Here is a 25885-nt window from a genome sequence, read left to right on the forward strand (position 1 = left end):
CCAAAGTATGAAACTTAATTTACTTTTAAGAAAAATTTACATTTAAAACTAAACTAGAAATTTTATTGTTTGGAAAATAAACACAGTTCATTCTTTCTGCTTGTATAGGACATTAAGTATAATTTAACACAGCTGTAGTTTTTGTGATTCTGTTTCTGTTTGCCACTCAATTATTTCATGAGCATATTACCAATTACAAGTTAAATATTCACGTTCTCTAGGAAAATTTCATGCAGAAGTGAAATATACTTACAGAAAGCTGAGATTTCATTCATTACTAGGGAATAACCTTTCCTCTACAGAAATCAACCCACAGTTTCAAGGAGTGCTGAAATAGCACAAGTCAGAAACTATAATCCAAGCATCAAAACTCAAGATCCAGTGACCTTTTCCTTAGCTGCTTCTATAGAATCTGTAGCTCATTCATTCTTGTGTGTGTGTTAATAACCTCAGTATTTTGCATCACAAATTAAGCTGGAATAGTACTGATAACAGTGCACTGCCTTGCTTCTCCAACAAAAACCAGTAATTTAGTAAGTTGTCAGGCAAGTTCAGGAGAATGCTTACATAAAAAAGCAACACCAACAACCATCGCACAAAGAGCGGGCAGTAACAACTGTATTTTTGTGAATACTAGGAAAAAATGAAATTTGGATTTTGATGTGGCCAATTCCAACACTGAATTGTAGCTTTTCCTGATGACTGAAACATTAACATCGTCCTTCTCCTCTAGATTTGCCAAGTCCTTAGAAAAAACAAAATTTTACTAAGGCCTCATGGTATTTCAGAGATCCAGTGATGTCAAGTGAATGTCTTCTCCCACAAAAGCAGCTTATGCATCCTACCTTTGGTTTGGTCCTTAAGTCCTCTTATCTCTACTGACACCTAAGTTTCTCACATTTATAGGAGGCTTCTGCCTTGCAACAAAATACAATGTACCATGCAGATACCATGCAACTTCTGCCAAATTATAATATTTCGCTGCAGAAAAAATTCATGTATTCATAATATTGGATTCTATTGAATAACAAGCATATTTCTTGGTTACTATTGTACTTCATCACGTTTCATGATGATGACAAAAAAATTAATACTATAATTCCAAAATTAGCACGTCTAAGAATACAACAGATTCAGAGTGTTGTGGGAATTACAAATGCGTATGTGTTGTGGTTTAACCTCAGCCAGCAACTAAGCACTATGCAGCTGCTCACTCACTCCCCCCCATCCAGTGGGATGGGGGAGAGAACAGAAAAAAAGTAACTTGTGGGTTGAGACAAGAATGGTTTAATAGAACAGAAAGGAAGAAACTAATAATGATAATAATAACACTAATAACATGATAATAGTAATAATAAAAGGATTGGAATATGAAAAAAAAAATGACGCACAATGCAATTACTCATGACTCGTCAACTGATGCCCACTTAGTTCCTGAGCAGCGATCCCCCCCCCCCGCCCCGAGGCCAACTCCCCCCACTTTATATACTGAGCATGACATCACATGGTATGGAATACCACTTTGGCCAGTTTGGGTCAGCTGTCCTGGCTGCATCCTGTGCCAACTTCTTGTGCCCCTCCAGCCTTCTTGCTGGCTGGGCACAAGAAGCTGAAAAATCCTTGACTTGTTGCTAAGTAATGTTTAGACTAACTGAAAACATCAGTGTGTTATCAACATTCTTCTCATACTGAACCCAAACCATAACAGTATACCAGCTACTGAGAAGAAAATTAACTCTATCCCAGCTGAAACCAGGATAGCATGTAAACAAAAATTCAACTAGTTTTGGTAACAAGAATTTAAATAGAGTAACGATGGAACCTCTGTAAGTCTGCAAGAAGTATTTGGATTTCTTTTTCATTTTGAAAATACAGGCAGGATAAAGATAATTAAACACCTACAGGACCATCTGTTTTAACAATTCAGTACACCTCTGAAGGAAAATGAAGGCAAATATGAAATTCAAGTATTTTGCATAATTTCAATACAATTCATTTAATGTAGTAAAAACTATATTAAATACTCTTTATTCAACCCAGCTCTAACCTCTCTCCATGCCTATTCAACCAGGATATCATTTGAAACTTTTTATAAATTCCCAAGATTCATGTTTCAGCTTCTCTATGGGAGGTGGGGATGACAAAAAAGCTTAAATTATTTTTAACCAAGTTATTTAATATGGAAAACCTAATTTAACTAAGCAGTTATCTTTGCACATGTGATTTGGTGAATCATGCAGTTCAATATTACCTGTTAAGCTGTAACCCATAGTTAACTAATTAAGGAATCCAGTAAACTGTAATTCAAATTTTTAAGGACTGCAAAAATGTAATTAATTTCTTCGATAATACTGTTAAAGAATTTCTTCCTGTTCTTCTGTGTACATAGATATTGATTTCTTTTAGACAGTAAGAAATGAAAATGCAACATTTGGAGTCCTGTGCCATATTGAATTTATTGACATATAATAAGAGTATGAAAGGCATATTAAAGTTCATGATGTAGTACACATTTAAAGCTTTATTATCTCAACAGGGAATACTATTCACAAGCCAAGGTATTTCATGACCCTTAATGCAAATTCAGTTGGGAAATCAGACAAAGTAAATCCTAAATATAAAACTGCTTGTATAAACTTATTCTAGTCTAGTCATATGAGGCATACAGTTATCCTCATTTAAATCAAACACAGACCATACAACTGAAGCACAGGAATAAGAGGGAACAATTATCTTTGTAGGCAAAATTTTTAAATAATACCAAATCACACAACTTGAGATGCATGGTTTGAAATTGTCTTAAATGTCATTAGGACTATTCCCATCATCTTCACTGTATCTGCAATTTCATTCACAGTCTTTTAATAGGAAATCAATGAAATCTGTAGCTGCCAAATATACTTCTGGGCATGTTTGTCCCAAATTATCATGCTGCACCGTAGAGCGACACTACATTCTACTACTGAAAATACCTTAACATATAATTACAGGACAGTATTTTAAGATCATGTTATAGAAAGTTGAAAGGACTACTTTTATGCTCATTCTCTGATCAATTTAAAAATCAATTCCAAATCACTACACCTCCTTTCAAATGCCTATGTCTTCCTGAAACCATCCACTTCCTAACCTAATTAAGTAATTTTCAAGGTAATGAGAATTTACAGACCAAATCAAAATCACTGTTAGAATGCTTATTTGATTGTAGACAAAAGATTTTACTTCAATATTCTCTTGTATATCAAAAATATTTTAAGTAGCTTTTGCTTGTAATTTAGGAGCACTTTCCAACTGGGTCTCCTGTGTAAGGATTGGTTGGTAACCTTTTTGTAGCTATGATTCACTAATAAGTATATATAAAGAATTAATCTGTTATTTTCTCATAACAAACATGTCTGAAGTCAAAGATTTGAAGACAAATAGCAAAACCAGTAGTAATTTAGTATTTTGTTTTTCAGCCAACTACCTGCTAACTTAATATTACTGAAATGCTGAAAAACTTCTGAGAACCAATTTGAGAGCACTAGTTTAATGATCGTATGCTGAAATGAATGAACTCTACTCCCACGGTACTGGTTTTGAACCAAAAGTTTCTTTAAGAGGTTAAGGGATCTTTAAGCAGTTCTGAGTCAAAAATGCTGTTAAAAAATCCTTGTAACAGACTAGTAACTATTGACATAGTTCATCACTCCTTATGTAAAAAATCCTGAGCAGGACAAAGGCCAAAATTCCAACTTGCTCCAGTTCCTACCTTCACAGATTAAATGACTATAATCAACACTCGTTCTTCAGGTCTGCAGAAGTCTAAAGTGGGTGGGTTTTTTTTGGATGCAAAATATAGATTGGTATATTTAGGATTCACTTTTTAGCTCTCTCTCAAGCACTCTAGGTAGAAAGAGATACTGAATGGGATATTAGATAGTCTTCTGTTGCAATGACATTCATGGTTATAGAAATACCAGATTAAGCACCAGAAAGGAACTTCCCTAAACCAAGCTACTCCTCAATCTTCCCCACAAATATGGCTCACATTTCCTGGTAGGATGATCTGAATACATAATGGAAAAATGAATTCTAGCCATAGAACTCTGTGGATGGGAGCTCCACAAATACAAACCTGCTGAAGTTAAAGTCCCCATGAGTCCATGTCCCATTCCAGAGGCAAGAAAAAAGCCAGAAGGGGAGAGAATAATGCTAGTGGAAGGTGAGCAGTGAAACTCTACTAAACTACATATAAAATTCAATGGCACAAGATGTAAGAGAACTTGAAACATTTCAGCAGCAGAACACTTCAAATGACATAACTAATACTGAGAAAGTTTGTAAAGAATCAGTCCTATGCTAGACCAGGTCATAGTTTTTCTTATGAGCATGAAAAAAAAAGAAAAAAGATGAGCAGTATAGGGAATGCAAAAGAGACTGATCTACACTAAGGAAGCTACTGTGGCATTTGCCACATAACTAAGCATTGGGGGGGGGGGGGGGGGGAGGAAAAACTATTATTTCTGCATTACTGTATTTCTACTCTATTAGTCTATTTCTAACTTCCCTTCCCTCACTAATGAAAAAGGGTTTTCTGGAGATCCTCTTGTTTGTTACGCCTTTCAAATCAATGCCCAAGCATGTGACAAGAAAAATTAGCAACTGGTTTGGTAGAGACAACCCAATCAGTATGAATACAAAAACATAACATGCAAATTAGCATCATTACTTTTTAAATGTTAACTCAGCTAAGCTTGACTGGTGAAACTTTTCTTGACATCTGTTTTTAAATAACACTTTAAATAATTTTGGAGTACCATTGGTCCATAGTTTTACCTTCAGTACTTCAGTATTCAGTACAGCAAGAAAAAGGAAAGTAGACATGAAGTAGTAGAGATGGTTTAATTTTTTGCTAGAGTTTCATGCTTGGTAAAGAAGGTATAAAATGTTTCTGTAAGATGAGAATACTTGCTGCACATACAGATATATCTGCTTAGATAGAACAGATTAAGATAAAAAAGGATGAGAGGATTAATAATCAAACCTGCTCATACTAACAGAACATATATATATCTTAAGAGGCATATTGCTAGTACTCAGCAAGATAAACCAATGAATGAATGAGAGTTCTTAAATGGATTTTATGCATCTTTTCAGACTGGCAATTTGAACATTGGGGGGGATGGGAGACGAGATTGTACAGGGAGGGAGATGTTATGTGCTTAAGCTTGCCTTTTTTCCCCGCAGACAGGACAAAGTAAGCTTGGAACAAATAAAACATTACATAGAACAGACTGGTCCTCCAACTACCTATGTTGACACACCTGTTCTAAGACTTTGTTGGGTTAGAAAAGCCAAGAAAAACCATGCAGGGAGATGATATGGATGAAGTTCAAACTGCAAGCATTTCAGCTTTTTCCCCTTCTTATAGCCAGAATCTACCAACAAAATCTTGCATCTCCCTTACCTTTTGCCTTCAAAATAGTCAATTTAAATAATTATATATTGTGTTACATAATCATAAAACAATCATAATTTCATGCCAGGTCCAAACTGCAACACTTGCAATGTCCCCAAATTATCTTCTGAACTACTAAAATTATCTTCTAAAATACTTTAATCTTACTGTGATCCACGTTATCTTGTACCAACCTTAAAGATAAGGGTAATTTATTTTTTTATTCTTACAAAAAGTAATCTACTAAACAGCATAAAGACATACTCTTCTGCTACAACTACAGAGGGGGAACATCAAGCATAAGATGGAAATGCCCATTTCGGAATTACTGATGGAGAGCTGGTAGTAAGAGGAGACAAGATCTCATCTGCATTAAAAGTTCTCCTCAACAGCCTAACCCAGTTTATCATTTTCACTGCCTCCACTGTAAGTTTCCCATTAAAAAAAAATGAACGTGCCCCACCCCCGCCAAACCAAACCAAAACCCCCCGTTTAAGAATGTCTGTTAAATTTCTTCATGATAAAATGGGAGAAGAAACTGAATAGAAACAATTTCAGTGCTCTGAACCATAGAGCAAAACTTGTTAACATCAATAAAATCCGTCTACTGTTTCTCTACATTTACTGAGTTTGGTGTTATAGACATTATAGAAGCCTGGAATATTCATGGCAACAACTCCCAAATAATCATTAATTTAACATTTGGTTAAACAAATCTTACAACCCACAATATTTCCATAAAACAAAACTGCCAGTACTTTTGTAGAGCATTGCTAACGTAATCTACGAAAAAGGACTGCATAGTCATTCTGTGGAAAGAAGAAAATGCATTCATTTTAACCAGAGATGCAGACATGTTCTGGGATGAGCTTCTCTAACTACTACTTGTTCTGTTTCTCAAATACTGTTCTATGATGATAATAAAGTTTTAAAAATTCTTAAAACTAACTCAACTTTAATGTACATCTTAATTATCCAGGAACACTACATTAAAAAAAATTTTGATCAAAATTTACAATGTAAGAAATAACTGTTTTCAGGGGATTAGAACTACCTTTTCTTCCTATTTCATAGTGTGCTTTTCTGAGATGAGTGATGTATTTCAATCTATTTAGGAAGCTTTTATCAAAACTATTACTGCACTCAAAACATACAGAAGTAAAAGGTATGAATCCAAAGGGGAAGTGTATAGCAAAAAGGAAGAACCAGTTACATCTTTTTACTTTACTTGGGGACAATGGGATTCTTTTTAGAATATAAATTCAAGCTGAATTCTCCAGTTACCTTCGATGTGTGAGAAATGAATACAAATGCAAGTTATATTTTGACACAGCTGCAGGACTGCATTTATGGTTAAGTTCCCACTTTGAAAATGATCCAATTTAAGAATTTCTGCATAGTGAAAAACAAATGGAACAATGAAACTTTTCAGCTGTGGTATAAGCAGCTTTTTGTGTGCCTTTCTACGTACAGAGACATAACAGGAATTAAAGTGAACAAGTTTTTATCTCAATAAGACCATTTGATCCACTTGCACAAAGACTACAAATACTATATTTTGTTATGTTAGATCTTCAACTTTTTGCTATTTAGTTCAAAAAAATGAACAATACAGTGGCAAATATGTGAGAGAATGCACGCCATAAACCTTAAAAACAGCCAATACTGTTCTACTAAACAGAAAAATGCCATGCACTTCAGGCCTATCCACTCAATTACATGCATGCAGAATTATGCTCACTGTGTTTCTGTAGTTACAGTTCTGTTTCTATTCACCAAAACAGCACTAAAGTGACTGGGCACTAAAGAACAAAAGCAGCATGCCTATGCTTTTGCTGGATGGAATCAATATCTTTTTTTAATACAAATCAAATCAGCACAGAAGATTTCCCTCAATAACATAATTAGCTCCTTTTGACAGCAAAATATTACTTATAATACCCCAAAATAATTAACACCATTTCACAAACATGCACTTTGAACTGAGACAGTCATTGCAACGCATGACAACCACTGCAGTGAAAGAAGGTTCTGCAGAGGAGAATAGAGGTAAAATGACAGAACTGCCGGCTTTTTCTCCAGATAAAATATTTTGGGTGCTCTGGCCAGGGAAAGGAGGATCTCTATTATTTATTCTATCTTTACTGGGCATAAATTGTTTTCTTCTTTCTGTAGTCACTATGAAATAATTTGAAAATCAAAATTCTACTTTTATTTTCCTAGTATGTTTTGCATCCAGGTTAGCATTTCTATAAGCACATCAATGTATTAAGTTGGATTAGTGTCTTGGTTTCAGATAGGATAGAGTTAATTGTCGTCCTAGTAGCTGGTACAGTGCTATGTTTTGAGTTCAGTAAGAGAAGAATGTTGATAACACACTGATGTTTTCAGTTGTTGCTAAGTAGTGTCTAGTCTCAAGTCAAGGATTTTTCAGCTTCTCATGCCCAGCCAGCAAGAAGGCTGGAGGGGCACAAGAAGTTGGCATAGGACACAGCCAGGGCACCTGACCCAAACTGGCCAACAGAATATTCCACACCATGTCATCTAATATAGTAACTGGGGGAAGGGGGGGGGCAGGGAATCGCCGCTCAGGGACTGGCTGGGTGTTGGTCGGCGGGCGGTGAGCAATTGCCCTGCGCATCATTTGTACATTCCAATCCTTTTTTTTACTACTGTTGTCATTTTATTAGTGTTATCGTTATAATTATCAGTTTCTTCTTCTCTATTCTATTAAACCATTCTTACCTCAAAGCATGAGTTTTACTTCTTTTCCTGATTTTCTCCCCCATCCCACGGGGCGGGGGGCTGGGGAGTGAGTGGCTGCATGGTGCTTAGTTGCTAGCTAGGGTTAAACCATGACAATTATGGTTTCCTTTAGTAAAATAAATAATTATAAAAGTTTCCAAGGACTGATCTCATCTTTGTATACTCCCTCCATCCCAGCTATTTAAAAATTTTTCTCCTTTACCTACTCTTATGCTTCTCTGACACATCCTCAGGTCCCATTACGGAAAAAGTGGGATACTCAACCTTTTGGGCTTATGCACCCTCAAACCAGTCTCTTTCAGAATGCCATGAGCCCTATCTTTCTCTCATATTCTCCCAAACATTCCAGGCCATTTTCTTCTCTACTTGCCCTGAGCTGCTCTGAGATGGAATATCATTAGAACGTTATTTCTTGCTCCTTTTTGCCTGCTTAGTGCTGCAGCTGCTAAAGGAATCCAATTCCTCATACATCAGGGAAATGACATTCAACTTTGGGTTTAATTTTTGTAATTTGTTGCCTAATTTTCAACTATTTTAACTGTCAATCCATTGTCTTCCATTGTTAAGACTTAGTATTTCATCAAAGGTAGAAGCCTATGTTGGCTCACGTATAAATTAAAGGTCAACAGTCACATCTGGCAGAACCTAGACTGTGCTTTCACTGTTTCATCTCTCACCCAAAGAATTTGCTGGGCACCTCCCCCTCAGAGACACTTGAGTATCAGATACTGTTCTCCTCCACCTCTTTTATGTTGCATATCTGTGAAAATTCTTCCCTCTGTTTAAACAGCAGCATTCAGGTACTGTGATTAGTCCCTTTGTATGAAGGTATACTGCTCTTCCTTCAGAGAGGAAGTGGAGAGGAAAAACGGAACACCGTTTAAAGGAATATAAAAAGAAAAATTATGAGAAAAAGGTATCAGTCAATATTAAACAGTAAGACTTACGAAAGTCAAAGGATTAAAATATTATAAGAATGTTTATTGATGATAATCGGGGGGGGGCTATTCATATGCAAATAAAAACAGTCTTGTCCAATTAGCATGTTTATCCTCAATCTTATTTACTTACATGTTTACTGCTCTGCAAACAAGGCAGATTTGCCAGCAGCCATTTAAATATTACTATCACTTTAAGAATCACAAAATCTCGGTTTCATTATCTTAAGTGTCAGACACTGATAATTATAGCAACAAAAGGCATGACCAATGGCATTTGCTGTACACTTCACAGGAAAGTAGTATCCATATGTACACAGAAAATAACAAGGTACTCTACAGTTGAGAAATATGATAAAATAATATTATTGCAATAATCACCTTGCTTCACAGACTGTAAAGAAACTGCAACTAACTATCACCATCTAGAGGTAAAAGGTAAATGCAAAAATTTGTTTTTAGTCTGATCTGGATTCTGTCTTTATCCCTGTGAATATACTAGACAAGAATTTATTTTCTAATGGTAGGCTGACTGAGCAGCATCTGCCTCACAAAAAAGATGGGCATCAAACTGCACAGATCACAAATAGCAGTCAACAGAAAGCAACTAGTTAACTAGAGAAGACAGGACTTTTATAACAGAAGGTTAGACTTTTGCCAGTATAACCCTGATTTTATAAAACTGTCTAATATTTAAATTATCTGTTTAAAGGACTAGGCTTTCTTAACTGTTACTTTGTAAAAAATATATTGGTTTCTGCATATGTGGCTAGGTCCTTTAATGCTTATAACTACTCAGTTTACCACTTACTAATAGCCATCACAAACTTTGTAAGAGAATAAAGCTCTGAAGCTTCTTTTGGACTCAGAGTGGATAACTGTAATTGTTCTGATGTCTTGCTAGAAGATATTGTTATGATAATCTAGTCTGAACTCATCACAGCCCAGATGATTTCATCCAGTAATGTCTAAATAATCCTTAGTATTTGTTGATTCATAATAAGGACATCAACTGGTCATCTAATTAATCTTTCTACTCAGGTGCAAAATTAATTATACTAGTAATCTGTCAGCACTAATGAATGGCAAGACAGTAGTTGAGATATAAACCTGAAGCAAAACAAAGCTGAGCAAGTATAAAGGGAAGGGATATGCTTCTGAAAACATTAGATTGAGCTTGCCACGCATAGAAGATAAACTTTAGTGGAAGGAAAGAGATTTCCTAATCATACCTATTATTTCCATTTTAGGACTAAATTAGTCATTCTTAGCATAGCACTACAAGGGCAACTCATGTTTAGTTAATTCTACACCATGACCTCCCAAGTTTCTTCCACTGTACTATTACTGCAAGGTATACAGATTTCAACAGTTCAGAAAATTCTTTGGTGAATTATGAAATGTATTTTATTCACTACACTTCAACATGAACAAAAGGTACCATGATATTTATCCAGAAAAGTTGCTTATCTTCCAAAATATTGCTATCCAGCGATTTCCTGAGAAAGAAGTCACGTTTCTGTTTGGATCGATTTTTCTTCAATTTAGTTAGCACAATTACTTTCTAGACCCATGTAAACTTTCAATATTCACAAGCTCTGTGGCAAGATGTCTTGCACCCCAATTATATGTTGGGAAAACCACTGTCATGCACTTGTTTCGAAACTGCAAGCTAGTAGTTTCAATGGATGCTCCGTCTGCATTTTCAAACAGTTAAAAATCTCTCCATGTCTTTCATGATTTGAAAGATTGCTATCATATTCTCCTCTCAGTTGTCTTTCTTGCAGCCTGAGAATTTCTAATACATTCCTCAAATCAAAAAGCTTCATTTTTCACCTGTATTCTTTCCAGTTCTGATACATTTCTTTAGAGAGGACTAGAACTGCACACAGACAAGCCAGAGATTATACACAGCATAATAGAGCTTTCTGGTTTTCTATCCCTTTCCTAATGATTTCTAACAACTTTGGGTTTAGATCTCCCTAAACCCTTTTAAAAATTGTGTCAGATCAACCAATTCAAAATCTTCTATTTATCAACCAGTTTTCAGCTATTTCACCCTTGAATTCCTGGTGAACTGCATGTGGAGATTTATACTTTATTTGTTCAATAAGATCTTCTGCTATTTCATTTGAAACAGACAATCTGCTAATTCTCCACAAGGAATAATCCAGAATGGGAATACTCCATAACAACTCCAAGGTAAACTAGATTTTAAAATATGCATTTTCTATTACTGTTTTACGTTCTGAGACCTTCTTCTTCTGCTTGAGTATTTGTCCCACTGACTTTAGCAAGTGGCCTCTTCCTGACACGTACAAGAGAGACCATTAGATTTTATGCCTTCTGAAAGTTGTAAAAGGCCTGTAACACGGTATTTCTACTTTTTTCCTCCAGAATGTGTCCATTCTTCTATTTTTCTTTGGAGATTACTTAAATTCTTATTTATTAAACTGTATTTCTTTACTTCTAATAAACTTCCTTATTCTGCTGCTTAGTCATTCTTTTCTTGTTTTTCTTTTCTCTTTTTTTAAAAGTAGGATATGCATTCCCTCTGAGCAGTATCCAAGTTTTTAAATAGTCTCCCCACTATGCCTGCAAACCATCTTAGATGTCCCTTTTAGTTTTTTAACCAGCTTCCTCATTTCTTCCTCATTTTCTTTTTTATAGTTAAATATTACAGTAGTGAATTTTTGCTTTTGTTGTTCCTTTTACAACAGAGTTTAAATTAATTAATTTTAGTTTATTTAAATTCCTATTCTGATCCCAAACACCTGCTCTTCTTTAGATGTAAACCTTCCTCTACTTCTCAGTTTATAAATTTTATGATCTTCAAGTGCCAGTAAGAGAGTCCTGCATTTAAAATCATCCCTCTGAAAACTCCCTTTATTCCAGAAACATATCCAAATCCTGATGAATCCAATTTCTTTATTTTTCCAACATTTTCTTCATTGATGCAGCAAAATACTAGATCTCCAATTGTCTGAAACCTCCATACCCTCCTTTATGCTGTATCACTGAAAACCAAATGGAACACCACCTTCCACACCATGGCTTAGTAGCCCATCTAGAAATATGAAGTCTTCCCATCTTTCAGTCCCATATGATACCCTAGGGAATGTCGAAATTGAACTCCCCAACACTTACAGCCACCTCTTCTCAGTAGGGATATTTGTCGTCAGAGGACTATTCACAGTACAAGAGAAAACAAAGCCCTAAATAGCTAATTAATGTTAAAAGCCCTGTATCACAACGTTTATTTTTTCTCTTTATTTATTATAGTCACTATTTGTTTACTGTAGTCATCTGAAAGCTCATCAATTATTGTGAAATGGTGATATTTCAGAAAACAAGTGAAAAAACATTTCTTAATTGAACTTAGTAACTGCACTTAAGTGCACATCCAATTCTAAATAGCTTTTTCACTAAAATTTATACAGCATCTAATTGTTCTAACAGCCACAGTTGAATGATAAAAGTCTATGGCTCTTAGTTTTTAAGGCAGTATTAGATAGTGCTAAACTGTGAGCAGCGATTAATCTGCTTGCAACTGTCCCCTTGAACTCAGTCATTCAAACTGAGCATAAAATTTGGCTATGTTTCTAGACCTTGTTTTTAAATTCTTAAGATTCATAACCAGTAAATTCTGCCAGTTAAATATTACTGCAAGAGTACAGTGTAACTCTACAGAGGTCTGATTAAAATTTCCACATTTAACAGGATTCATTAGAAAATGTTGCTTGATTTCAGAGTCCACAACCTGATTTCTGAGCTTGTCCAGAATCCATAATCCTTAACAGAAATTAAAGAAAATACGTGATGTTTGAAACTATGCGACAAGTGTGCAGGAGCTGGAAACTTTTGCTTATATATATATATATATATATATTCACTGACGAGTAAGATCTGGGGTTTTTTTAAGGATGGAAGATGTACTGATTTTGAACATGACATCTGAAACATACCTAAATATTAATATGACACAAAAAGAAATGCTTTGAAACGCCCTTCAAAACAGCATTACAAATCTGCATCACATTAAAAAAAAAAAAATTTAAAATTAAGCACTATAACAAAGCTCCTGCTGGAGTCTATTCTTATCTTGTCCAGGTAAAGCCCTTCTAATATGTAAATTAACATGTCATTCATTTCTTTTCCTGGTTTAAGAAGAACAAATACAAAATTGGCTTTGTTTTTTAAGAGGCACAGCTACCCAGATTTATTTCTCCTAATTCTTATATTCTTAAGAAGTATTTACAAGTCCACAAAAAAAGATGACAGATACTATGGAACTGATAGGTTCATACTTTTCCGAACTATTCGAGGTGCTCTGCAATCCTTTCCACCTTCTTTTGGTCATTTGCAAGACACATGATAAATACACAGTAGTTTTATTTTCTGCTAGAAAATATGCATTTATGAGCAAAAAGGGACAGAAGAGGCACAACAATTCTAAAGTGCATCAACCATAAATGTGACAGCAAGTCTCCACTGGCACACTGTCTTCCTGTCTCCATCAAGTGAAATGCTCCAGAGATACACAACTTCAAATCAGCAAAGGTTTACAAGGTGGCTCATAACAGGAGGGGAAAGGAGGACAATCTCTTTAGCTTTCTAATAACAGAAAATGCAGAACAAATCAAGCAATGTTAGAAACACATTTACATGAACTGCATTTGGAACAGCAATGATCAAGGTCCGTGCCCTTTTGTAACATCTTCATTTGGCAGCAACATCTTACCTTAATAGTATTATACATACAATCTACTTTTCAGGCAGGCTAAGCATCTTAAAGCTAATTTCCAATACAGTCATAAGTATATAGCGTATCTAAAAATTATGCTTACCCAAACCCAAAGTTTCAAACTTTGCCTGTTCCAACTGGCACATTTTAACTTTCTCCAAAGCTCATTTCACATCTTTTTCTCAGAATTAACCAGCACAACCAAGAGTCAGTTTTTACATTTCAAGTTACAGTTACTCAGGTACTCGCAGAGAAATCTGAACTCCAAAAGATGCTGGTAACTATCTCAACAATAGGAATATTCTGCAATATTGCTACTTTCCTTTACATTGATATACTACAAGCAATTTCTCATGTAGCTGATACCAAGAGTTATACATGCATTTTAATTTTCTGCCATTGGAGAAATAAATGATAAAGCAGAAAAAATAATGTTTATTATGAATGAGAGGACTCTCAGAAATTAGCTTAGTCATTTATCCTAATTGTCACTCCCAGTCCTTGCCTGTTTCATTACATACTGGTAGCCTGTTAAATATCCTCTTCCACAATTTCAACACTGAATCAAATCCCCTGTAATCAGGAGCACATGTTTTGGCAGAGATTTAACAAGATAAATGCACAGTGCTGTTATTTAAGCTATTCTGAAGTTTTAAAAATTAATGCTTTCCTGGTAGCTATAAAACGCAGAATATATATTCAGCAAGCACATAACTACATATTTGATCAGAGATGTGGCAATCACTTCAAGTGTTTCATCATAGTGCTATGCTACAGAGTGTATGTCTATTTAGGAAAATTTCTTTTTTTTCACATGCACAGTGGCAGAAAACAAAGTTATTTCCTGACAGATACTCTTCCCAGTCAACTCCTGTTACTGAGATCAAAAACTGGTAGGAATGCCATTAATGTATTCTTCAATAAGGAAAGATCTCAGTAGGTACCAAGATCAAAGTTTAGTAAGAATTATAGAAGTTTTAGGTCACTTCTAAAGGTAATTCTTGCTCACTTTTTTTTTAAAGATTAAAAGACAAATTTGAGCAAATATACAATTGTTCACCAGAGGAAGTGTATGATGTTCTGTGCTGTTCGGTAATGAAAGACAATCTAGCTTGACGACCGACATTCTATGTCTATTCTCGATAGACGCTTCTAACTTTCCACATTACGTATGTCCCGTAAATTGCTAGTGTGAATAGATAATGAATAGAGCATATTCAAAAGAACTTGTACATTTTTCAAATACATATACCAAAAAACAGAATTTTGCACACTATGGATGCCCAACATTATGAGTATATATTGTAGACATAAAGAACTTAATAAAATTCTCAAAAGTGTCTTCTTGTAAATCTAGAATTTTCAATCTTTTTAGGATCTTGAAATAATATTTTGCTTCCTTTTTTTCCTCTTCTCAAGAGGCTTAGCCTTCAGTCACAAGTTGTTTGTTTTCCACTGATGATGAGTAATGGATGAAGTCTGTTAAAATCCACTCTGTACCAACACAACATATTTTCTAAGAAGCCATGGCAATGATAAATAGAAGTAAGGTGCAAAAGCACAATAAAACCCCCTAAATTTTTTTCAAGTCACTGTATTAGGGCCTTAACCAGAGCAAACTGAGAGCAACATCTAACCCTCTACTTACCTCAGCAGATTTTGGATAAAGCCCTGAACCTCTTATAAATTGGGAAGTTTAGTTTATCTCAATATTTTTCCTATTGAAAAAGAACGTGCAGAACATCTATAGCATATATGAATTCTGCATACTTTCCAAGCTTTCATGATGCCATTTGCATAGTCATGTACCGTCAAACTGCATGAAAAGTTTTGAAATCTTTAGTAACTGTTTGATATCAAGTTACAATTAAAAATAAATTAAATTATTCAAATAATTAATGTTTTTTAATCCAGTTCTAATATACCTTAGTGAAAAGCACTTTACTACTAAAAAAAAAAAAAAAAAAAAAAGAAAGAAAGATTTGGCATATTAGATAGCAATCTTACAAATAAATTGTTTCTGGTTCATGTCTTAGTAGTAACAACCCTAACAAAACTCAAAATACAAAAGCAACTTTAATAATAAAAAAAGATTCTTTCTTCCCATCCAACCAAATAGAATGCAACTGAAAAAGAAAATACTAAAACTAAAATTGTTGATAAAAATGCAACTATTTGATATACACACAAATTATCAGTTTGAAAAAAGGACACAGAGATGTGCTTATGTGCTTTCCTTTCATTTCTTCTTATATTTTTTCTTGCCACTTAACCACTCAGGACCTCCAAACTGGCAGCATTTAAAGAAAAAAAAAATGGCCAAACTATGCAGTAATAGTGTTACTACTGAACTTAAGAACCTTTAATAGTATACAAAGACAGTTTTTCTCACATTCCTTCATCTATCACAGCATCTCTTCTTACTAAAGAGCTGCCTATAGCTAAACTCCCTGCTTATCCAAAAGCAGTTGCAACAATTGTTTTGTTTCTACTTCTCAATAACCAACCAAATGAGGAATACTTGTGTGAGCAACAGACCATGAGTAAACACACCCGAGAAAGCCATAGTCTTATTCACAACTTACACAGAAAACATTTTAGAGTAATTTTCTTTGCAATAAGTCTCCCGCTGCAACAATTCATGCTTACAATTTGGTAATTAGAAATTATGTTAACTTTTCACATAAATGTGAAAGAAATGTAAAACTGAGTTCACTGCCATCCACATAAGCTTTCCTGAGTATCAGGAAAAGATAAGATCAACTATTGGGTCATATTCCCCCTCTTCTGTCTTTCACATAACAACAGATATCAGTAACATTAAAAAGACACAAAATTAATGCTGTACAGACAGTACAGTTAATATGTCATTTCTCACCATCATTAACAAGTGTGCCAGGCCTAAGCAGTCAGAAAGGCACTTTAAAATTATCGGGATATTCACTGGGTGCCTTCATTTCAATCTGTACTGCAGACACAACTCAAAAAAAAAAAAAAAAAAAAGGGAATGTAGAAATTCGAGTGTCATATTGTTGCAAACACAAAAGACCTCATCATTCAGATACCAAATATTTTTCTGGAATTGTCTTATTTTTCAGTTATCTGCCAGAAACTCAAAATTTCTACACAACTTCAGGAGAAAAAAAAAATCTGGGGTACATCACATTTCAGCTTTTGCTTGATCAACACTCTAGATGTAAGATGATTGAGAAAAGACTGAACTTTTAAAACTCAAAGCTTTTTAAATAGTACACAACAGGTACCCCTTAATATTACCCTTTGCTGCTCATCCACACAGGCAGCAACATTAATTCCAGAGAAGACTATTACCAAATCAAGGGAGACTAAACAGCCCTGGGGACAAGGACAAAGTGCACAGCGGCCCAGCTGGTCTTCTAGATCCTGCCAGTGAGGGAAAAGGCTTGCGTAGGAGCAGGTGGATCCTGTGGATCAATATCCGGTTGCACAGCAGGTGCCACTGATAGATTTGGCTTTTATGATTACGGGACTGTCTCTAAGGATCAAGGACTGCTGGGAGAGATGAAATCCACCGGATAGAGTGGGACAAGATCATCTTTGCCAACAGGCTAACCAACCTGGTGAGAAAATGGTGGATGGGGTGGAAAGCAAATGGTGCATGCTGATAGGAACAAGAGAAACCTAAGAAATGACAAAGCAGGATGAAAAGAATAACAGAGCAATCTAGGAAACAAGCAGGAGGAACCAGAGCTCCTCTAGTGGTCACAGAACTGCAACATCATTAGAGTAACAAGTGATGTGGTGGTGTGAGACACTGATGCTTCTACAAATTTCTGCAATAGCAGAATGGGTTTGAGAACGTGTAGCCAGTGACAGCAGAGTGAAGGAGTATGTGAAAGCCAAAAAGACAGAAAATAATCACACTTGTCAACAAGTTATGTTTCCACAAACACTTGCGCACGTGAATTTGATTGATTATTCAATGCTTTTGAACAAATTACTAACGGTTCAGTATTGTTAGCTTTTCTTTCCATTAGCTAAAGTCTTATTTTTCATTGTCTTTTACTGGCCGAAAGGTAGGTGTTTTCCTGTATTTTTCAATTACCCGTCAACACTTCATAGATTATTCAAAATTCTACAAAAATCATCATTCAGAGTGAGAGGAATGTTAAAAAGCTTCAGAAATCTTGTTCAGAGCTGAAACAAAAGTAGAAAAATTTTGCAGCTGCTTATAATCTACAAATAAAGAAATACAAACAGCCTGGGACAGCATATTAAAGAGTGTTTAAAGTTTGCCCTGCTATTCTATCCATGGAGAGTATAATTGTTCTGAAACCAAGAATCCAGGAATCAAGGAACAGTATAGGATTTCAATGCTTCAACTACAAGGCAGGCTAGAGCATAAACCCCTAAATTCAGACCCGGCTGAAGCCGAACATACTATGAACACATCCAATGACACATAGTGAAGGCTTGTTGCACCATTCCAAATGTTTCTGAGTGAGCTACTACAGTAAGCCACGTCTCTCTGTCTGTCAAGCAACATTTCTGGTCACTGATATCCCGAAAATTGAAACAGAATATGTACATGCATACTGAAGAAGGCAGTACTGATTAATATTGAATTGTTGTACACCCCAGCCAATGCAGTCAACTTATTAGCATGCTTTTAAAGTATTTAAATATTAAAAGCCAACCCTCAAAATATGCTATTTGGATAATCAAGACAATCCTATGGATGAAAATACATTAAGTTACTGCTGCTGTTCATTAATTGACCTCTAATGAAATTGTACTGAGCTCTTTAAATTATTAAAATGTGCCATTTCAGTCAGAAACGTTTACACATGATCTGTGTTAAGATGTATCACTTACCTGGTAAACATGGAATGCATTAGCAGCTTTTCCACGCAGAAAGACTGAGGGAATCCAAACATTAATAAGAGCACGATTTGATCTGAGGAGGAAAGAGAAAACTTAAAATAGGGAATCATATTTATGTATAAGAATTGCAAAGCAACTACCTCCAGTGATTTAAATAATGATCAAAGTGACCAATAAAGCAACTTAACATTTCAAATGGAGTATTAGAAAAACTGTAGTTCTGCCTGAACCTTAAAAGGCTACCTTAGATACCTGCTGTATCTAAAAGTGTGCCCTAAAGTTAATGTAACTGAAAAAGAGCACTGAAACAATTCCCTTTGTGGATTTTTGGTTGGTTTTAGCGGGAGTGTTTTTTGTTTAGGTGGTTTTGGTTTGTGGTTTGGTTTTTTTTTCACAGCACGCATTTGACAGCATTTGATTATACACATGAAACAAAAACTGTCCAACAAACCCAACATCTTGGTCCACAAAACTGAGCAAAAAACTGAGCAAAAACCTGAATTTATTAAATAACAGAAGAGCACTGCACAATCATGGAGAAGTCATTTCCATCCACTTTTTGTAATTCATCTCCAAATTTCTATGATTCAAAGATATCAGTTACATTTTCACCCCCTCATCCACAAAAATCCAGATTTATTAGTCTGACTAATAAAGGCAAAACTCCAAATCACAACACTCTAGAATGATCTGGGATGACCACCTGCGTTGTTTGTGGTAGTACTGTTTGTATGCATTGATTAGGAGTTACTCTGTAAAAATGAGAAAGTCCATCACTTTATTAATAGCATCTAGCATCTATCAAACTCAAAGCAACAGAAAGCAGTAACTTTTTGTTAAGAATACCAAGAGTGCACTGAAAGAGCACTCCAAGAGAATCTTTATAAATCTAAACTCATTCATTCAACGTTATTAAAAATTATATTAGGGCATGGACTGTGCAGCTCTCCATACTTTTTAACAATGGAACACCAAAGCTGAGAAATGAGTTACTGGAAATAATATAGGAAAAGCAAATTATTGAATGTGTTTCCTTATTCTTCTTTCCCATAAAGACAGTAAAAAGAGAAAAATATGTGTATTATGAAACTTACATTTCAAAATCTGATAAACTCTGATCTTCGGATGTTTGACTCAAATCTCCAGGGACCTATATTTACAAAACAGAAATAATTCCCACACACTGGTTATTATGCTTTCTATTAAGAAAGCATAATATTATAAGGAAATTACAATTCAACATTCAATTTTTAAATGCCAATAAAAACTATTACTGAGAAACAATAAAAGAAAAATAAACAATCACGTGATTGTTTGATAGGATTATGAACATACCACCCTTGCAAGTTCTTCATGTTAGAATTTGCTATAGTTTTGTAAAGAAACAAATTGGGCTTTGTAAAAGCATGTAATTTTGAAAGGTATAGAAAACCCAGAAATAAGCATCATTATTTGGCCTTTATAAGCAAAGTATGCTGAAACAAAAGCACATTGTGTGTATAAACAATTTATGGGAAGAGATGAAGCATATAAAACCTAGCAATCACTTTCTTTTACAACCACTGAGAGAAAGACACATGATAATTTTATTTTAGCTGTGTTCTTACAAAACATTATATAGCTACAAAAGTTCATAAAGATGGCAATGATGGACTAAAACCTGTAGAATCAAAAGAAGTAGCAGTTATGAGAAAACAAGATTGAAGGAGCATTTAGAGCTGAAACAGCAATAACTTTTTACCTTACTTTAAAGCTAGGTAAACATAAAAGGCTAACTTCTCTCCTTTAAATACTGTAAAATGTAAAGCATAATCCAGAATAATTAGTGTTTTGATGAAGAAAACCAGCTACGTTTTAAACTTCCAGAGACAGCTTCTACATTAGTTAAATATTGGTTCAGTGTATCTCTATAATGTATGTTGCATGCATATTACTGTTTTTCAGAATATTTGCTGCCCAAGAAACTTAAATATATATTATTGCTTATTTTAAAGCAATATGTATTTATTTATTGCAAAGCAATATAAAATTTCAAAGGGGACTAAAGAAAAACTACTTCCCAGATGCTTTGACAGACCAGCTCAAGACTTCCCAATACACAAGACAAAACTGAATTTTGCCTTTCCAAGATTAAAAGTATATGGCTCAGCAAAAACTAAGTCATTCCTGCCAGAGAAAGGAAAAGAGGAAGACAAATGTGCAGAGCCAAGACAGCTCCAGGGCATATATACAGAATCCTGAACACCTCTGCTGTCCTTTTTTGGATGAATGAGGTGGGAAGGGCCAGTATGACCTCTCCCTCAGTTACTACCATCAGCTGTTGTCTGTTCACAGTCCAGTCCACCCTCCAGTGGCAGCACACAGCGTGGCTTTCCAGGGCTCTTGTGCCAGAAAACAGACGTTCTTCTATCTTGCCTACAACCTGCACCCTCTCTTTGCCTGTATCTGAAGTGTCAAATCCTACCACCTGTTATATACAGCTATTTTAATTAACTTCAGTAAAAGTTTTGTATAAAAACCTCAGAGTGTGGACTTTGGAAATAAGAAAAAGGTTGACATTAATGAGTTCTTGCACGCCTATGTTGAAACAGATTGGTTACTGATTTTGAGATGGTAATTAAAGTGTTGTTCATTGTAATGCAAAACACAGTGATGAAGACGTTACATCGATGTATTTCCTCATACCCTTGAAAGCACATACTTTTTGTTTTAATATTCCTCTGTTTGTTGCAGAAATTCTGTAACCCAGTAACTAGAAATTTGGAAAGATCACTGTGAACAATTCATTTAAATTCATAATTTACGGCCATTAAAATTGATTATCAGCATTAAAAGGAAAAGAGAAGACAGTGAAGAATCATGGAAGCTATTTTTATAACAAACTGTAAATTATATACTACTGTAATAATATAATGTTAAGAACTTGTCTGGTATTTTCAAACCAGTGAAAGGGGGATCAAATATTCATATCCCATAATTTCTGGCAGTTACACACACTACCAACTTTGAAATTTCTAATTAAAGTCTACTAAGTAACAGATAGGCTATCAGCACAGAGTTTTGTTTACTAATACAGAATTAAAATTTATCCACTTAGGATAATGCGAAAGTCTTTAGGACTGTATTCAATTCACAGTTTCATTTTGGACAATAGCAGCTAATAACAACTAGCATTTAGCTAGCACTTAAAAATATAGTACCACTTCCACATCTTAAAGAGTCTTACGATTTAGTTTTCTCTCAGTATCCGATACATTAAAATATAGTATCAATATCTAACTACTGGATTAGAATACGTATACATGGTTAAAAACAAAATCTCTGAGCAGGGACATACAGCCTAAAATCTCCAAGTAAGAAAGTACAACTATAATACGTGTGTGATTTATCATTTGTCATCTCTGAGCACAGCAACGTGATTGTTTCCATCTAAAAGGCTGACAATTATAGGTGAAATTCTGCTTCACTAATGCACACAGAACTGTTGTCAGCCACCTTACATAAATGTTATGATAAAATAGGCATGGATGCTTCCAGTGCAAACAAAAAAGTAAGGAGCAATAGCACATAATCACATGAACAAAAACTATCAAAATATGCCTCCCTCAGAAGATGGACAACTATTAGGAACATTCTTGACTCCTTCTGTTTCCTCCTTGTTCATTTTCAAATTTCAACCCAAACTTTTCTTTTAACACAAAAAGCTAAAGTGAAGCAACAGTTAGTAGAAAACAATTTTATTGTCTGAATATATCTATTTTACATTCAATTCTGCTAAAGAGACTCAAACACTATCAGAAATACCAAGTAAGGTGTTCTTGACAGATGTGTTATTAGCTGTTATTTCTTATAAGCTAATATATATTTTATCTCATCACAAGTAATGGTTTTGAGCTTTTTCCACAGTGGTATTCTACACTGTAATAAACAAACACTTACCGGCCCTCTCAAATCAATTAGTTCTTGTCTCATTTGGGACACAAGAGCTTCTTTAGCCATCAGAGCACGGTGCAGCCTCTCATTGAATTCAATCAGTTCCCCATGCATTTCAGCTACCTGAAAAACAAAGCCAAGAGATAAAACTCTAAACTGAAAATAAACCCACACTGTGTAATTTCTTACAGGTATATCAACTTTTATTTATATTTTTTATTTTACCATACTCTCCAAGTAGTGCACCTCATTGTTAATGCATTAGTTTGAATGGACCATTAAGAACAGACTGTAATAAAAATTTTGACTCATGACTTGAAGTGGAGGTTTTGATACTGAATTTAATAGGACAAAATACAACTCTATGTCCAATTTTATTCCTATCAGAGGAGATCCTATGGCAACTGATTCTAATAAAACACCTATTAACTTTTGTTCTCAGCTTAATTCTTTGATGAACACAGCACTCAACAGTTACAAACTAATCACAATATTTTGAACTGGGAACAATGCAAAATGCACAAACTGCATTAAACTTTGTCAATAATTCATGAGTAATATATCCTGCACTCTTACTGGAGTTTTAATAGGATTGGAGCTATAAGTCCACCCATCCCAGACAAACCTGTGAGGGGTCAAAAGAGCATAAATACCACAGTTACGCTGTGGCACAAGCTGTTGTGCATAGGTAAATAGCGTGGCCTCAAGCACGGCCTCTTTGGACACGAAGTATATCTATGTCTGCGCTCTCCATTTTTGAGTCAAAGTGTCAAGAAAGCACCAATTGATGCAGGATGTTTATTAAAGTGAACGGGGCTGGATGAATGACAAGGATGAAAAGTATACCAATTTACAGAGCAAACTATGTTTAAGTTGGTTCCCTGCCAAGAGAAGCAAGAAACAATTAAACTCAAATCAAGGTTAAAGATGATACTAAGCTCTTGATTTTTTTCTTACACAGAAGTGTAAGCCTACAGCTTAATGGGGAAGAACTCCAAAAGGACAAGGGTTCCCAAATAGCAAAGGTCTAAATAGTAGCAGTAACGTGCTATCATCAAGAGAATGTGATGGGGAAACTAGCAGAAACAGGGAGCAAGGCTAAAAGAAACTTGAAATCTGTGTTCAGCAAGATTTTTAGTTAATTCTATTGGAACCATTATACTATAAAATTGAATGAAAGTTTCAGTTATGATGGATGACCCATCAGTACATAATATACCTGGCAAGAGAGTTGTCTTGAACTGATAATGCCATTTGTAGCCTTAGAGCAAAGAAATTTGAGCTGAAAAGGGTTTGTAGAATTATTTTCAAGAGAAAAGAAAGACTCTTCAGAAAACCCCACTGATAGAAGTTTCCAAGTAAATCCTCCCTATATGACTCCTGTATTAAAGAAAAGGAATACTGATGAGGGCCACTATCAGAGGTGGAGCACCAGATGAGCAGTCCCAGGGCAGAGCAAGAAAAGCTACAATTTTAACAGTAGTTAGATGAAAACAGAAGCAGTAACTGCTCGGCCCCTCTAGTGGGCATAGCAGGCTACCACAACAATACTGTGAAACGTGTTTTTCAGGTTACACCAACTCTTGAAATGCCTCCTCACATAGCCATCCAAAGGTAGAATAGGAGAGGCAGTGGGGTAACATTATGACAGCACAGCTGAATAAGATGAGTATCAATCCACTACCTTCAACGATGGCACAGGGACTTGGACTACTGCTAAATCTCTTACGAGTTCATAGTTTCCCTTCTGGAAGGAGTTCACTACTACCTATGAATTTCATGCTTTCCTTTTCTCAAATTACCACTCTGCCTTCTCCCTCTTCCCCAGAGAAGTTCCCCAAGATAAAGCAGTTTAATTCAATTTGTTTAATTTAGTGCTTGCCTTTAATTTCATGCTTTATTCCAGACAACCTGTATCCTTCACATAAACAAAGCAAACAGAAAAACCAGCTTCAATTTGACAAGCCAGGAGCTGACATCATTGATTAAAAATAAAAATAATTATCCCTGAGTTGAATTTCAAGTATTCTTTTCCAATTTCTTTTTATATTAGAGGGAGTCCTTCAAATCCAGTGATTTATCAGTGTGGCATATACGCAAAAAGAGCTAAACTAAGCCCAGATATGTCTACAGACTGATCTCTCTTGTTTATTCTGAATTTACAAACTATTCTGAAATGCTCAGCAAATTACAAGCTAAAAGCCAGTAACTGAACTAATAACAAACTTTCCTTGTAATAGGACTATCAGGAAGTACAAAAAAGCTAAAGGTTTTACAGAGTGATTATTTAAAACCAAACAGGCAAACATTTTTATTTGTTTGCCTGATAATGTAAGCAGTTTTAGATTAATATTACACAATTAAAGAAAACCTTGCAACATGTCTGAGTTACCATTTAGTTTCACTTTCTGAAGTGTAAAGGTTTAACGTATTATTAATATAGTTTCAACAGTCAAAAGCTTTTAGTAGTAGTGTACTAAAGCAGCTTTAATCTACTGCTTTTGTTTTTGTTCTTCTCAAATATTTCAGTTGCACTTAATCCCATTAGAAAAAGTAACTTCATGGCCTCATAATTACACTCTTTTCTGGCTCCTCCTGACAAAAATCAGAACATAAGGACTTCCACGTTATCACTTAATGACACTATGTATTCATATCTCAATTGTTAATTCAACATCAGCCTTGATAAAAAAGGGTCTTCGACTTCAAGCACTTGTTAGTAATTAGGAAGCTCATTTTGCAAAAACAAAAGGCATCTAAATCCATATGAACTTCTGCATTATGACTAACATAGTAGGTACCACTTAGCAAGCAGTTTTCCTTCATAAATTACAAGCATTTATGCACCAAACAAAGTTGCCAACTTTACCAGGTAAAGTAATAATATAATGTCATTAACTCTGGATAAATTATTTTCCATACTGGCTTAAACACTCATTCCAATTCAAAGTGAGTGGTGTAATATTTAAGAATATCATAAGCCCCTCTGCGATTCAGGTTAATATTAGCAGGTCATTGTAAATTACAAAAAGCCTAGGCTGGGAGGCAGAACCTCTTTGTATTCAACATACAAAAAGATGCAGTATGCTACTAGTTGCAAAAGTACAGAGGAAAAACTGTAGAACTGAGAGTTGTTCGATTGGTTATCAAAGGCAATATAGAAATTTATGAATGGATGCAAAACTCTGTAGTTTATATATT

At 35.0% G+C, this 25885-nt stretch overlaps 1 protein-coding gene across 5 annotated transcripts in view; it reads right to left on the bottom strand.

Annotated features, from left to right (window-relative positions):
* Positions 1 to 25885, bottom strand: part of SNX29 (sorting nexin 29) — a 112226-nt gene that overhangs the window by 25223 nt on the left and 61118 nt on the right. For 4 of the 5 annotated variants that reach the window (XR_007510332.1, XM_049835411.1, XM_049835413.1 and 1 more), the window contains exons 16-18: positions 22691 to 22807; positions 19846 to 19901; positions 18743 to 18824 (exon numbers count right to left, since the gene is read on the bottom strand). Coding sequence is in view for 3 of the 5 variants with exons in the window: in XM_049835411.1 (XP_049691368.1) it covers positions 18743 to 18824; positions 19846 to 19901; positions 22691 to 22807 (255 nt within the window). In the remaining 2 variants the exon portion in view is untranslated. Of the gene's footprint in view, positions 1 to 18742; positions 18825 to 19845; positions 19902 to 22690; positions 22808 to 25885 lie in introns of those variants that run through there. The other variant, XR_007510333.1, reaches the window with a different exon arrangement.

The sequence above is a fragment of the Accipiter gentilis genome, chromosome 33 (genome assembly GCF_929443795.1).
Source record: "Accipiter gentilis chromosome 33, bAccGen1.1, whole genome shotgun sequence".
In the NCBI taxonomy this organism is placed as follows: Eukaryota; Metazoa; Chordata; class Aves; order Accipitriformes; family Accipitridae; genus Astur; species Astur gentilis.